Source organism: Strix uralensis, chromosome 5, assembly GCF_047716275.1.
Source record: "Strix uralensis isolate ZFMK-TIS-50842 chromosome 5, bStrUra1, whole genome shotgun sequence".
Taxonomy (NCBI): Eukaryota; Metazoa; Chordata; class Aves; order Strigiformes; family Strigidae; genus Strix; species Strix uralensis.
The window spans coordinates 52,743,482-52,759,559 of NC_133976.1; the positions used below are offsets into that span (position 1 = coordinate 52,743,482).

The following is a 16,078-nucleotide window of genomic DNA, read 5'->3' on the forward strand; positions in this document are numbered from 1 at the left end:
ATGTATTTGACAGTTGATGCTGATAGGAATTCAAGACAACAGGAACAAAGAGGCACAATGGTGCAGCTCGTTGACTGTAAAGATGAATTAAATATGGCCATGCTGAAGGTAATTTTGGGTTTTAGGAAAAGAGGCTTAAGAAATTGCAGATTGTTCCAAAAACATTGCTAGTGCTTTCAATGTAACAGAAATTATAATGGGAGGATGCCATGAATAAGGAGACTAGAAATTTCTGTTTCTAATCTGATTGTAATCTTACTAGCCATACATGAAGTCTTGGTGGTTTCATGCAGTTTTTCAGATGGTCTACATGGGAAATATTGCCACAATATTTCAGTATGACTGTTTCAGCAACAAGGATAAAGACTGAATGGGATTTCAAGGATAAAATCATCCCTTTCAGAGGGTGGTGCCTGTAGAACATGTCAGAGACTCTTTCGTGGGGCAGTATGCTCTACAAATAAATGGAAAACCATTCTCTACCATATGTGAAATGTCTCAATTTTTTCATGTTCCTCTTTCTGATACTTTATTTTGGAGAAAACATATCAGAGCTTATTAGCTTCTTTGTTTGGAGGGGGTATTTCTGTTTGGTTTTGGTTTTAGGCTTTTTTTGTTTTGTTTAATTGTAAACTTCATGCTTAGCAGTTTCACATCACAAAAAGACCAAAATTGAGGGCTGACATATTCTTCTTTCAGAGGGGTCTTCCACTGTTGAAGTATCCACTTTTGGCCATTGTTACAAACAAAGTAATGCACAAACTATATCTGGAGAAATGTAGGACCATTTTGTATGGCAATTGGTATATGCCATACACTAGAAACTTGGAAGTGTTAGTAAAGTTTGAAAATAACTTGAAAATAGCATCTTGAAAAATAACTAAAATAAAAATATTAAATTAATTTGAATGGGGCTCATTTAAGAGCCATAAGATACGTCTCAACCTTCTGATTTTTCTTTAACTGTTCTATTCTTCTGGTTTTTTTTAAAGTAGAGCTCTGACTTCATTGAGGAAACTAGTCAAAAAAAGATATCGGATGGTACAAACCTTTGAATTATTTTTGAATTCTGCTGAAAGCTCCATGACTGAGATTTCATATGAAAATTGACTTTCTTTTATATTTGGTTTTCACAGCATCTTACAGCTTTTTTTGTCAGAAAGACTGTAAATTACAGTTGAACTTTCAGGATACATATGCACTCAAGGATCTGTCAAAGTATAGATAGAAAAGAATGTAATACTTCTTGCAACATCTTTAATGTCATATTTTAATATTGTTTTTATTGTTTAAAATTACTAAGCATAGTAAGTAGTATAGTGTAAAATTATCAAGTATAACTGTAAGATAAAGATAAGAATGAAAAAATATTGAGAAATATTGCTAAGCCTTAAAATATGTAGTTAAGCATAAATTGCAGTAGTACAGGCACGGTTAAGATGTTGCTACTTTCAGCACATTGAGTCTGTAAACCTGAAAAAAGCAAAATTAACCCCCTTGCTATTTATAGAAAAGGCATATTGTATTCAAGCTGATTTGTTTTAGGGTGCAGTGATAGTAGGCTATAACAGAATAAATACTTTAAAAGAAAATTTTTCTTTTTTTCATTATTTTTTTGAAATTGTACAATGCTGTGTTCTTCTCTAGGGGATTTTACTGACAGAAGCTGAAGAAAGTCTTAGCCATCTTGTGCAGAATATACAGGACAAATATGATGGGGAGATATCTCGGTGCTCTGCTGAAGATTTAGAGGCTCTTATTGAAGCCAAACTTCAGCTCGCTGCTATTTTTCAGCAAAGGCATCAAGCAGCTTTAAGGTATGTAATGTTATGAACAATGTTACATTGCACGGCCTTGACTACAGATGATTAAAAAAAAAAATCACCAATTTTTTCTTTGAATCCTTTATGTCTACATTAATATTCTATATGTTAGTAACCAGCCATAACAACCCCACTAGTATATCTACAAATATAAGTTACACCAGCCTTTAACTTCTTATTATTGCTTTATTTCAGTTTTTAAAAGATCATCAGTTATTGGCCTATGATTTCTCTGTAAGATGTTTTTGTGATACAGTGTTATACTAAAACAAAGAAAAAGCTGCAACGTTCGCTGTTTTTGTTAAAGTCTGGATATGTTAGGTCATGTGGTTTTTATAATTTTAAAGTGTACAGCAGAGCACTAATGTTATCTCTCAACTGCTGAATTCTACTTTGTTCTAGAATGCCCTGTGTCGCTGTCTTAAAAGAACATTTCCTCTTGATGTACTTACTAGTGTTAAATTAAAATGTGAAAATTATATTTTTTAATTAATGTGATTTAAATGCATTGATGTAACCTTTAACATATTAAAATAGGTTTTAGCAGGCATTGATTATATTGTTAGTGATAGTGTGTAAAATACTGTTGTATCTACATGATCTGCCAGATATTTTCTCCAAATTATAATTTCAAAATTCTGTGATTTTTTTGAGGTTCTGATTTCTTTTGGAGAACTTCATGAAATTACAATTTACCTGTAATTTTAAATTAATTTGTATAATAAGGCTAATAGTTTAACAATACTCATTTTTATTAGTGTCAAGCTCTTTTTATCTAATTTTTTATTAGGTTGAAAAATCTTTGAGGGTACAAATTGCTAACTAGAGATGCAGCATATAGAGGTGTAGCACTGTCACTTGCCAGACTATATTGAGATTAGGTAGAATGTAATCAGTATTTGTAACTTTCGTTAGGTCTAATCTAACTAAACACACCAAAATTATTACAGTAAATCTTACATTATAGTAAGCACCAAGCAAAAAGCAAAATTAACATTTTTTTGTTGTTGGAACACTGGTGAAGATTGCTGTAACACTCTTACTGATGAAGTGATAGGTGATTCAGCAGGCCAACAGATAAACCAGTCTGAATGTTTTTTTTTTTTCCTTTTTACCCAATTAACAAAAAATAAATGTTTTCTTCTATGTTAAAAGCAAAGTATCTTACTTCTCCCAGCAGTCTTAGGTGAATAAACAAACCTCCAAATCAGATAGCCTTTAAATAGCACAATTCCCTTTTAGCTGCTATGGTACATCAATAAAAAAATAAAATTAACAAGGACAGGAGCTTCACAGTGCTGTATGGACTACTGAACTTAAAACAAGTGTACTGCAGCATGGTCTTTCACCTGGGTTTTGTTTATGTTATTTTCAAAGATAGAAGTTTCCCAAACGTTCAGATATTAGGACTAATTTAGTAGTAATGTCATTACTGAAGACATGAAGTAAAATTTGTAAGCTATTTGTGGACATTTCTGATCATGAAATATTAATCTATTTCAGTGCCTTTTGAATTAAAATAATTTACCATAAATGTGTCAAAGAGAAAACAACAAAACACTTGACAGTGACCTTATCATGCTTTTGAGTGCCATGTGGATTTTATAGAATTATCATGTTAGTAACTAAGGACCGTGACACAGACTTATGAAATAACCCATGTATAAACCCGGTTTGGCATGATACAAGGCTTGGTAAAACCTGTATTAATAGAGTTCTGACCCAAAGTTTCTCACCTTGCTAAACTGGTCCAGTATGCAAGCCATTTTCAGTGCAGGACCTTTCTTTTTGACATGTAGTTATATCCTGGAGTGTAGTTTCTCTCTTGGCTTGTAACTTGTCTCAGATTGAAGAAACTTTTTTAGAGTATCAAGGGTTCCAATGGATGTCAAGCATTTCATGGATCATTTTTTGGGACTCTCAAATTTTTGATGGGTGTTTAATGGGTCTTATATATTGACAGTGGTCAGATAGCAGGAAAAAAAAAAAAACACCAACAAAGCAAGGGTATGGGTTTCTTTAACCTGTTTTACAAGTTTATTGCACTGCCATCCATGGAAACTGCTGATATATCTGCCTGAGATACAAATGAAACATTCCTTCAGACAGCTGAATGTTTCCTGCCTGCCAGCCTAGAAATCAAACTTTGCATGATATTACAGAAATTCATCATTTTTTTCCTTTGGCGAAATGACTTAGTGGTGAAATTGTTATAGTCAGCTGTACTTTCCTATTTTGATCATCTTGTCACTTTCTGATTCAGCTGATAAAAGGATGTGTATTTTGTCAAGGGAAATATATAGACACATCACTCTTGTTGACAGCAGAAGAGGGTCACAAAAATTTCATCAAGGGAAGCTTCTACATTACAGCTTCTGTCTTGCAAAAAATTTATGCCTCAGGGTAAGTTTATGTATAGGACTAACTCCATCGATCTCAAGGAGAATACTTACATGGTGCCCCCTAAATATGTGAGCTTTCTAATTACCCAAATATGTGCTTGTCTACTTATATGAATATATTACTGCTTAAAACAATATATATATGAAGCTTTGGGCTTGTGGTCTACATTTTACTCATGAAATTTATATGCATGTAGATAAAAATGGCCTCATTTTCAGAACTTCTACATGTTGACAAAGCGGTTATCTGGAGGCAGTGGTGCTCAGGAAGTTAGGTTAATATTTCTTAAAAGCCTGTATACTCTTGGGTGCTGCACCTCCTCCAACTTTTTTGAGAAATGTTAGCCATAGCATTTCAAACAATGTTTTGAAAAATGTCAGGTTTTGCTGTAATTTTAACTTTGATGCCTGGTTTCAGGGGAAAACTCTTCTTAATAAAAAGAAAGAAAATCAGTCGGGATATTTCACAGCATTATCCTTACTGTCTGTTTTGCTTTTATAAGCAAATTCTGTTTCGTCTTTTCCATTGTTAGAGAGAAGGTTATCATCAAATTCAACATTGATTTATTCTGGTTTCATTTTGTTGAATAAAACTGAGATAAAGGGGTGATGGAGATTCATAAGGATTGAATTCTGAGAGCTGAAAGGCAATATATTAACAGTTTTGGTTTTCATTGTTACTTTGGGGTCTATTTGTGCTGAATTGGTGTAATCCATCCAGGTCTGCATCACAAAACCAGGAAGCAGGATAGAATCAGAATGACAGGAAGACTTTAACTACCCTCTTATCTCTGGAGGTTATCCATCCTGTGGTTAGATACATGTTGGCAGAATAATGTGAGCAATTTCAGAGTAGTGCAGCTCTTGTTCTGACTTGTTTGTGCATGAATCAAGAATTTTGCCTTTACAATTAGTCTAGAACTTCTCACAAGCGGTAAATTCACACAGAGCCTGAATCTCTCCTACATTAAAAGCTCTTTACAGTGGTCTGGCAGAGTAAAAAGGTCTTGAGGTGTTCATAAATTATTTTTTTCTTTCACTTGACAGCAGCCAGTCTCTATGTAAAGAGAATCTCTCTATGTAAAAAGACATCATAGATGAGAATTTTGGTTATACATTTTTAACAAATCTTTTAAGAGGTGATCTAAGGATATCCTTAAGTACTTCTGCATCATTAGGAAAACATGTTTCAGTGGGCGGACTCTAGAATTGTAAAAAAAAAAAAAACAACGCCAAAGATGTTTTAGAGGAGAGGTAGGAAAGTCAAGATTTACAAATGTAGGGGAAAATATACAATTAGAGATGGAAAACTAATACCATGAGGCATAGATTTTGGCAGTTCTCAGAATATTCTGAGTAGCGTGTTCTTTGAGCAACAAATCCTGTTGTGAAAAAGATCTCTTTATGTTGGTTTTGCAAGTGTCTTCATGAAAATAATTGTATTCACAAAGTCTGCTGTTACAGATACACATTTTTATAGATGTCATGAAAATTCAACAGTGTATTTGAAAGCTTTAAAAAGACAGCATAAAAAGGAAAAAAACCTAGTAGTTAATATTTTAAGAAACCTGACAATATCTTGTGATCCGAATTCACAATTTTTTGAAATGTGGGGTTGAGTGCTGCACCAGTCCTAATAGTGTCTGTATCTTTCTAGCTGTTGTTTGGAGTGAACTCCAGAAATATTTATGTTTGGGGGTGGAGGGCAGTAGACTCAGTGCCATGTGATTGCTTACTGATGAAGTTTTGTCAGGATGGCACCCGGCTCAATTTTTGGTTGATGGCATTTACCAAGATCCCATGAGTATTTTTACAGAATCACAGAAACACAGAATCAACTAGGTTGGAAAGGACCTTGAAGATCATCTAGTCCAACCATTAACCTAACACTGCCAGTTCCCATCTACACCATATCTCTCAGCGCTATGTTGACCCTACTCTTAAACACCTCCAGGGATGGGGACTCCACCATGTCCCTGGGCAATCCATTCCACTGCCTAATAACCTGTTCTGTAAAGAAATACTTCCTGACATCCAGTCTAAACCTTCCCTGGTGCAACTTGAGGCCATTACCTCTTGTCCTATCGCTTGTTACTTGGTTAAAGAGGCTCATCCCCAGCTCTCTGCAACCTCCTTTCAGGTAGTTGTAGAGGGCGATGAGGTCTCCCCTCAGCCTCCTCTTCTCCAGACTAAACAACCCCAGTTCCCTCAGCCGCTCCTTTTACGACACGTGCTCCAGACCCTTCACCAGCTTCGTTGCCCTTCTCTGGACATGCTCGAGTAATTCAATGTCCTTTTTGTAGTGAGGGGCCCAAAACTGAACACAGTCATCGAGGTGCAGCCTCACCAGTGCCGAGTACAGGGGTAAGATCACTTCCCTGTCCCTGCTGGCCACGCTATTTCTGATACAAGCCAGGATACCATTGGCCTTCTTGGCCACCTGGGCACACTGCTGGCTCATGTTCAGCTGGCTGTCAATCAACACCCCCAGGTCCCTCTCTGACTGGCAGCTCTCCAGCCACTCCTCCCCAATCCTGTAGCGCTGCTGGGGGTTGTTGTGGCCCAGGTGCAGCACCTGGCATTTGGCCTTATTGAACCTCATGCAGTTGGCCTTAGCCCATCGCTCCAGCCTGTCCAGGTCTCTCTGCAGAGCCTCCCTACCCTCAAGCAGATCAACACTCCCACCCAACTTGGTGTCATCTGCAAACTTACTGAGGGTGCACTCGATCCCCTCGTCTAGATCATCAATAAAGATATTAAACAGGAGTGGCCCCAAAACCGAGCCCTGGGGGACACCACTTGTGACCAGCCTCCAACTGGATTTAACTCCATTCACCACCACTCTTTGGGCCCGGCCATCCAGCCAGTTTTTTACCCAGCAAAGCGTGCGATCATCCAAGCCACGAGCAGCTAGTTTTGCCAGGGGAATGCTGTGGGAAATGGTGTCAAAGGCCTTGCTAAAGTCAAGGTAAACTACATCCACAGCCTTTCCCTCATCCAATAAGCAGGTCACTTTGTCGTAGAAGGAGATCAGGTTTGTCAAGCATGACCTGCCTTTCATAAACCCATGCTGACTGGGCCTGATCCCCTGGTTGTCCCGCATGTGTTGTAAGATGGTCCTCTGGATGAGCTGCTCCATCAGCTTCCCGGGTACCGAAGTCAAGCTGACAGGCCTGTAATTTCCTGGATCATCCTTCCAACCCGTCTTATAGATGGGCGTCACATTGGCCAATTTCCAATTTGTCGGGACCTCCCCGGTCAGCCAGGACTGCTGGTAAATGATGGAAAGTGGCTTGGCGAGCACCCCAGCCAGCTCCTTCAGCACTCTTGGGTGTATCCCATCCGGTCCCATAGACTTGTGTGTGTCTATGTGATGCAGCAGGTCACTGACTCTCTCCTGGATTGCGGGGGGGTCATTCTCCCAGTCTCTATCATCTGGCTGAGGGGGCTGGATTCCCTCAGTACAAATAGTCCTGTTATTAAAGACTGAGGCAAAGAAGGCATTAAGTACCTCAGCCTTCCCCTCATCACTTGCTACCAAGTTTCCTTCAGCATCTAGCAGGGGATGGAGACTCTCCCTGGTCTTTCTTTTGCTATTGACATACTTATAGAAACATTTCTTGTTATCTTTGACTGCTGAAGACAGATTAATTTCCACCTGGGCTTTAGACCTCCTGATTTCTGCCCTGCATAGCCTCACAGCCTCTTTGTAATCACTGTGAGTGGCTAGCCCCTTCCTCCAAAGGCTGTAAACTCTCCTTTTCTCCCTGAGTTGCAGCCAAAGCTCCCTGTTCAGCCAGTGTGGCCTTCTCTGCCGCCTGCTCCTCTTAGAGCACCTGGGGACTGCCTGCTCCTGTGCCATTAAGACTTCCTTCTTAAAGAGTGACCAGCCTTCCTGGACCCCTATACCCTTCAGGACCGTCTCCCAAGGGATCCTGTCAAGCTGGTGCCTAAACAAGACAGAGTCAGCCCTTTGGAAGTCCAGGATGTCAGTCCTGCTTAGCCCTTTCCTGGTCTCTCTAAGAATAGAGAACTCTATTATTTCATGATCGCTGTGCCCTAGTCGTCCTCTAACCACCACATCATCCACCAGTCCTTCTCTGTTCACAAGGAGGAGATCTAGCAGGGCACCTTCTCTGGTCGGTTCCCTCACCAGCTGTGTCAGGAAGTTATCTGCCACACATTCCAGGAATATCCGGGACTGGTCCTGCTCTGCTGTGTTGTATTTCCAGCAGATGTCTGGGAAGTTGAAGTCCCCCACAAGAACAAGGGCAAGCGATCGTGAGATTTCACCCAAGTGCCTATAGAATATTTCATCCACCTCTCTGTCCTGGGTGGGTGGCCTAGAGTAGATTCCTACTACAACATCTGCCCTGTTGGCCTTCCCCCTGATTCTAACGCAAAGACACTCCACCCTGTCTTCACTGCACTTGTATTCAAGGCAATCATAACAGTCCCTAACATACAGCACCACCCCACCGCCTCTCCTACCTTTTCTATCCCTTCTAAAGAGCTTGTAGCCATCAATTGGCACACTCCAGTCATGGGAGGCATCCCACCATGTTTCTGCTATAGCCACAACATCATAATTTTCCTGTTTCGTCACGGCTTCAAGCTCCTCCTGTTTGTTACCCATGCTGTGTGCATTGGTATACATGCACTTCAGATGGGCTGGTGTTTTGCCCCCTTCCCCCTTCAAATTTAGTTTAAAGCTCTTTCAATGAGCCCAGCTAACTCCTGCCCCAAGATCCTCTTCCCCTTCTGGGACATTATTTGCTCATGTGGATTTAACAGAAGGATTAACATATAGCCTGGACAGTCTTCAAGGAGGAAGGTGTTTTCTTACCTCTCTTAGTTGTGGATGAAATACAGAACTCTTTTGATATATTTTGTCATTTCCAGTATTTTTACATCTTCTAATTTCAAAAAGCCCATCCCTGAAGACAGATATGTGAAGCTGAAAGTTATAGTGTTAGTATATATTATTCTGTTTTTATTGTTCCAACAGAACATGATATATCTTGGTTTATCCATTATTATCAGGTTCTGTCTATTATTGGCAAAACTTCTCACTGATGTTTGCTCACTTTCATACTGCAGTGCCCACAAATTCAGAATATAGTCTGAGTGCAATTTTTTTGTTCTACTGAAGCAAAAATTGATAACTGCTGATACTTCATTTCTGACTACATCAGAGATGTCTATTATAATAAAAGCATAAAATGGCAACCATAATTCGTATTTTTTAATAATATTGTTCTGTATCACAGTGTTGCTTTGGCTTTCTCTGCAATTCGACTTCTCCAAGATGCAAAAATTTTTAGGATGGAAATGACACATTTTCAAGAAGAAAAGGATGAAAGGGAGTGTTTGGTATGTGTGGATATTTATTTTAAATTATTGTTTCTTAGTATATGAAGTCTTGTGTTAAGTGTTGAGCGACTTTCAGAATACTAGAACATAACAGTCATCTGTATTACATGGTTACCATTAACCTGGGGAGAAGATGATGTATGACATGCTTCAGTACCTGCTTGCCTATAGTATATTCAATATGTCTATAATCATAATTTTAATTTGTATGTGGTTAGGAATTACAGTTTTTATTTGTATACTCTCAAATGGCAGCACTGGAAATCTCATTTTTTTTAAAAAAAACCCCAAACAGATAGTGGAAAAAACAGCTATCTGGTGAAATTCTTCTGTTATTCAGTTAAGGTATTTTAGCTTTTTTGATTGAAAACCTACTTCAGAGTATCCTCTTTCAAAGAGCGAGACTGACCAGTTCACATCATTGCTGTGTTTCAAATTTAGCAAGATTTCAGCTGACTTTTGTTGTCTAACACATAGGGATACTGGCCTATACTTTGGAAAGCCAATGTACAGAACCTATTGGTAATACACCACACACTCACTCTCGGGCGCACAGTAAGTCAAACTGACTCCCATGGACAGAGCAATTGAGCATTGAGACCAGATTCTGTAACACGCGTAACGAGACTGGACTTTCTTGCATGTAGTGCAGTTATTTTCTGTCTGTGTTGCGTATCATGGTCTGAATCTGTCTTTCTGCACTTGCTCCTACATTTTCTTAGGACTGCCCTGTACCAGTAACTGAATTTTGGCTATTTTTTTTCCTCATTTGCATCGATGCAAGTCATTCATGATGACTTTTTGTATAAGTAAAACACAGGTGGAACAGTGTCCATTTATTGCTTGTTGGAACACATCTTTAGAACATCGACCGTCAAAGTTTAGTAATAGACTGTTTATAATATGTGAAGATGGCACAGGGAGTTCAGCTGCGAATTCTCCCAAACACTTCCAGTACTATATTACATTAATATTTGTTTCTAATCACCAGAAACACTAAAAACGAGAAATCAGAAATAAAAAATTTCCTTCTAATCATTACTGAGGTACCAGAACTTGATATTGATCCTGCCCTACAATTAGACTTTTATGTGCCTTAGAGTTTTGTGTAATGTTCCTGTCTGAGAGGAATAAAGTCCAAACTGATAGAATCATTCTCCATGACAGATACAGTATATTGATATATTTATGGACTCTCCCATAAAAATTGGTTTAATTTCATTTGTTACAATTCTTTTTTTCCTATAGATTAAAAGTTAAATGGCCTCCTGTTATTAGAAAAGTATATAACTACCCTTCAAATAAATTTCTGGTTATAATTATGTTATTATTTGTAATAAATTTGTATTAATTTGATTTATTTTAGACTGATGCTGTCCTGTTGCTTTGTATGTAATAAAGCAGTTGATTCAGAAAGTAACACTTCTCTTACTTTTGGAAATTATTAGGACTCTTATGTTGAAGATGTTGGACTGAGTATAACAGCACAATATCATATGAATATACATCTGTGGCTAAGGTGTCGCACAATGTTAGTGATGGCACTAGTAACACAGATACATGGCGTTGGTGATACAAAAGGTATTACCCTTTATTGGTTTATAATGGGCAAATGAGTCTATTCAGACACAATTCTTATTAATAAATAAAAAATATTATCATGAAATCTGGGGTTGTATTTTCACTGAGCAATTATTTGTATTAAATTCATCTAATGCAATAACGAAAATACATTTCTAAGTACAATCTCTCCCTAGAGCATGTAAACACAAAGCATTATATTAATTTTCATTTAATGATCATTATCTTTTGATAAATCACTTGTGTGTAAAAAAGTTTCAAATGTCCTAGTGTAATTATATGTGTTTTAAAAAACACTGTTGCTACATACTTCTAGTTTTAAAACTCTCAAAAGTTTTTTTTCCACTTTTTATATCTCTAATAAATGAAATGTTCCTATATATTTCCTAAAAATGTTCCTGATTCTCTTTTTAATGAAGAATTTTAGTGAGATACTACAAAATACATTTATTGCAGTTTGATTATGAATAAAATGTTTTTCATTCCTTAGTTCTATGAACTCAGTAGAAACTCTTATGCTCACTTAGGTATCAAAATCACTGTCCAGGTCTGTAGCCAGACTCTTATTTAATCTCTTCTGGATGATTCCTGTGAAGGCTGTTACTATTTTGGATTGATACCTAAGATCAGATTTATGAATATATAAAATATGTTTTATAGGTGAGAATCACATCTGATCTACAAAATCTAATTACTCATGCTGGTGGCTTACATATAAAGAATGTATTTGGATGAATTTAAACCAAGTGCAGTTTAAAAGCTAAGTGATTTTTTCTTTTTAAAGTAAATTTGGCACAGAATCGATGAAATGGTAAAAGTGGAATCCGTAATGTCAGATTTTCTGTAACTTTTTAGTGTGGAAGTGAGTTCTTAAGAATGGTAGAAGATACTGTAAAGTCTTTTCTGTTGTATTTTTACTATTCATGTATTCTCATCTTTTAGAAAATGATGTGGCTGAACGCAGGAGTGTGATAAAAGAAGTAATACTAGAAGCAGAAGCCTTTGGTGATATTGGGACTCAAGCTGAAATGATGGTGCAAGCTGCTATTCTTGACCTGCAAGAAAAACGTCCTGTGGCAGGCATTAAACTTCTTTTGCAGGTTTGAGCACAAAGGAGAAACTGTTCGCTTTTCTTTGATGCATTTTTCACATAGTCAGAACAGCTGATGCCAGCATTAAATAAGCTTGAAATACTGCCTCTAAATGGATTTTTTTTCCACTTTGTGTGATTTGTCCTCATAAATAGACAGCAAAAGTAGTAACTACTGTGGTTTATGTTTTCTGTGTCCAAACAGAATATCATCAGTTTACTCCAAGAGGATACATTTATTTCCCTTCCAGCTTCTTTGACTCTTGTAAAAAGTATGCTTCTGCTGGCAGACATACTAACGCTGCAAACAGTAGAGGATACAGAACATTGCCCTTCTGCAGTGGAACCATTAAACTTACTAATTTTGGCACATGAGCTTACCATTAAAGCAGTGAGTATATGTTGGTAATTTACACAGCATTTGCAAGTCCTTCCAACAATCTTAATAATCAATTCTGGAAGCTATTTTAACAATTTATTAAAAAGGACTATTCCTATTAACTGATCAATTTTCCTTAAATTACATAATGTAAAGAAGTAATTCAGCTCACCAAACTTATTTATGCATACCCATCATGCATAATCATACATCATCATGTACAATCATACTACATACATCATACCTGTATGTAGCCTGGTATTTTCATACAATTTTAAAATACTGAATACTTGCAAAATGTACATCCATATGTGAAATAGATAGTTTAGCTTTTAAAGAGATGTGGAACGCTCACTTTTCTGATTTGAAATGAGGGATATGTTTGTACTCAGCACCTCAGGGAAGATGTACATCTCAAAATTCCTAACTCTTGAACATCCAAGTTTAAGAATTTAGCTTTGTATTTTAACTTAGAATAGTTTGAATTAGAAAATCTATATAAAGTAGCATATTGTGTATGATGTTTTAGATTGACACATTGTTATAATCACTATGAAGAAATCATTTCCATGTAAAAATTTAAATATGCAAAAAAAATCCAAATACATTAAATCTGTGAGAGGAATGTATAGTAATAAATCATTTACCTATTTGGTGATCCAAAAATAGGGATGCACCTCTGCAGTCTCTACTTGTTCTTGATACAGTTTATAAAGAAAAGCTTTTGGATCAAATTCGTTTTTCATATTTCCTAATACAGAAGTTTAATCCATTGAAATATTTGTTCCCCCAAGTAATTATATATCATAAGAATCATATGAATCACTTCAGACTCAGACTTCCATGTGTGAGACTTGCCAGCCTTCAAGAGACTTAACACTTTACAGCATGTCCCCATCACCTTATTTCCATGAATGAAAAGTTTGACTGGTCCATGCATGTTATTTTCTTTTTCTTTTCTGGTCTTTGTTGGATGTCAGATTTCTTTGTAGAAATGACAGTTTCTTTCTAGGACTCAGGTTACTTGGGAGATCTCTTTCTTCAAGACTGATTTGAGGCAGTTTGCTTTTAGAAACCAAAGCCTAACATTAATAAATTTGATCAAGAGTTCATTGAAATTGTTCATTTGCTACCAAACTGCTCCGCAAAGAAGACAAGTACAAACTGAAGTTCCAGGGTTTTGCAATACCTAAGTTACTTTTTCAAACTGCTATTTAATTTGCTGTCTGCAACTTGATTTTACAAAGCATACTGTTTTCATAGATTTTTGTTTGTGGAGAACCCATTGAATGGCAAAGAGAAGACAGTACATTGGCCTGCCTGGTCCTACCTACAAAAAATATCTACGTGCCACATATCAACTTGCTAGCCCAAGTCAAAATGAGAATTGGTAAGAAAAATGCAAGTCATTATTAGTTTTAATTTTTCCTTAATTTTATTTCATATTTTATGCAACAGCAGATAAACTGATGCATGAGAAGTGATGTAGTAAATCAATTCTTTTTGTTATACAAATAAAATATTTTGAAAACCAACAGTAGATGCCTGTTTGACTCCATGCAATGTATATAACCAAGGTATAATTCTTATGGGAACTATAATCAACAAAGGCTTAAATATGTTATAGCTTGATGAAACTAATGGGAATTTCAGTTTTTTAAGTGGAAGTTAACAATACTTTTCCAACTTCTGTACAAATTAATATAATTCTGTGAAAACTTCCTGTATATGTTCCATCTCTCTGGAAGCAGTTATATGGGAACTAACTAATGATATCAAATCATATGGAAAAATAGTGATAATTCTCTATCCCAATAAACTAGAATGTCCATAATCATTGTGGCCCTCTAATTTAACAACTTCTTGATAACTTTTCTTTATATAGAAACTTGGAAATACGCTGAATAGTAACAGAAGATGACCTTTAAGATGTGTCTGAGATTTGTTGCTGCATAGCAAATATAGGGAAAGGAATATTGTCTCCATGTTCCTTCTGCTAAACTTAATTTGCTGTATATCTGACTTACAATGGACTAGAAAATCTAGAAATTACACTGCACTTTTGTTCACATTGTGGAGCAGCCTCCGAGTGTTCTGGATTCTTTTTCAGGAAGACATGCTCTAGGAGCACATTGGTGCACCCCAACCACTACTTCGTATTCAGCCCTTAGACTAGAATAGATGTAGTCCGAAGTAAACAGTCTGAAATGTATCTGCTGTAGCTGTCAGATCTTCAACACCAGCTGGTTTGCTCTAGAGATCCACTGTTATTGTGCTTTACTGCTTGTCAGCACAGGCATGGCCAGACTCACTCATAGCAATGGCTATGTTTGACCAGTTTCTGAATCCGCATTTTTAGGAAGAGCCTATGAATACAGATTAATATTGGGGCATACAGTATAAGAGGTATGCAATACATCAAAGAAGCCTTTAGAACTGGTTAGTACAAAAGGAATTTGGAAGTTTGGAAATGCTCAGAGAGGTTTAGGTTGTGACTGTAACTGCCACATTTAATACTGCTAGTCTTTCCAAATAGTTTGTGAAAAGGTTGATTTGTGTAGCCTGAGCTTCTTTTGGATGGCCTAGGTAGACGTCAGTGTCATCATAAAGTAGTGAAACAACATTATAGTTCTGTATTAATCACTTGGATTTTTGAGAATTGGATTGTAATAGTAAATACGTAACAGCATTTCTTTTTAAGCAAGTTGCTTCTTTTTGCATAATTTGGTTTTATATTAAATTATTTACTAAGAACTGTCATTTTTTTTTCCGTAGGACACACATTAGCTGAAAAAGTAGCCTGTACACCTGCAAGAAGAGATCCACTGGAATGGCTACGTGCTCTCAAACATTTAGAAACAGCATTGAAACTTTGCAGAGCATCTGCAACAAAAAAATTAGATATGGAAGCTGAACTCCTTTTTCAGATAGGTAATAAAACCCTGTTTTGTACATCATGATTGCCTTCCTAGGCAATGTTATGCATGTGGCCTCTCTTAAAATGGAGACATTTTACTGTAAAAATAGAACAGATTTGGATATTTCTCACCCTGTCTAGCTGCAGATGTCTCTCCTGTGTTTAGTATCACACCAGCATAGTTCAGACTGCATTACACAACAAATAATTTCGAAACTGCAGTAGAACTTCTCCCACCTGTATGTTATCAGGGATCAAAGGGTGTAGCCAATGAGCTTAAGGACACTGTAGAAAGCTGATTAGCTTCTTTGCATCAGTCTGAACTAAAGAAGATGAGAGGCTCAGAACGTATTTCTAAATGTTTTAACAAAGCTAATGAATTACATAGTGTTTGTATGCATTTGGATTTTAGTGGCATTATGTTTTGCACCAGGAGGTGTTCGTTTGTTAGGATCCCAGCCAGAACGGCACTCAAGACTCTGCAAAGTATCTCTTAAAATGCCATTTATTGGA

At 36.9% G+C, this 16,078-nt stretch overlaps 1 protein-coding gene across 1 annotated transcript in view; it reads left to right on the plus strand.

Moving 5' to 3' along the window:
- The window catches only part of CFAP54 (cilia and flagella associated protein 54), a 127,100-nt gene that overhangs the window by 90,227 nt on the left and 20,795 nt on the right, over nt 1-16,078 (plus strand). The window contains exons 51-58 of the mRNA XM_074870802.1: nt 14-108; nt 1,648-1,817; nt 9,496-9,598; nt 11,047-11,179; nt 12,122-12,279; nt 12,475-12,660; nt 13,912-14,038; nt 15,424-15,579. Of these exons, the coding sequence (XP_074726903.1) occupies nt 14-108; nt 1,648-1,817; nt 9,496-9,598; nt 11,047-11,179; nt 12,122-12,279; nt 12,475-12,660; nt 13,912-14,038; nt 15,424-15,579 (1,128 nt within the window). The remainder of the gene's footprint in view (nt 1-13; nt 109-1,647; nt 1,818-9,495; nt 9,599-11,046; nt 11,180-12,121; nt 12,280-12,474; nt 12,661-13,911; nt 14,039-15,423; nt 15,580-16,078) is intronic.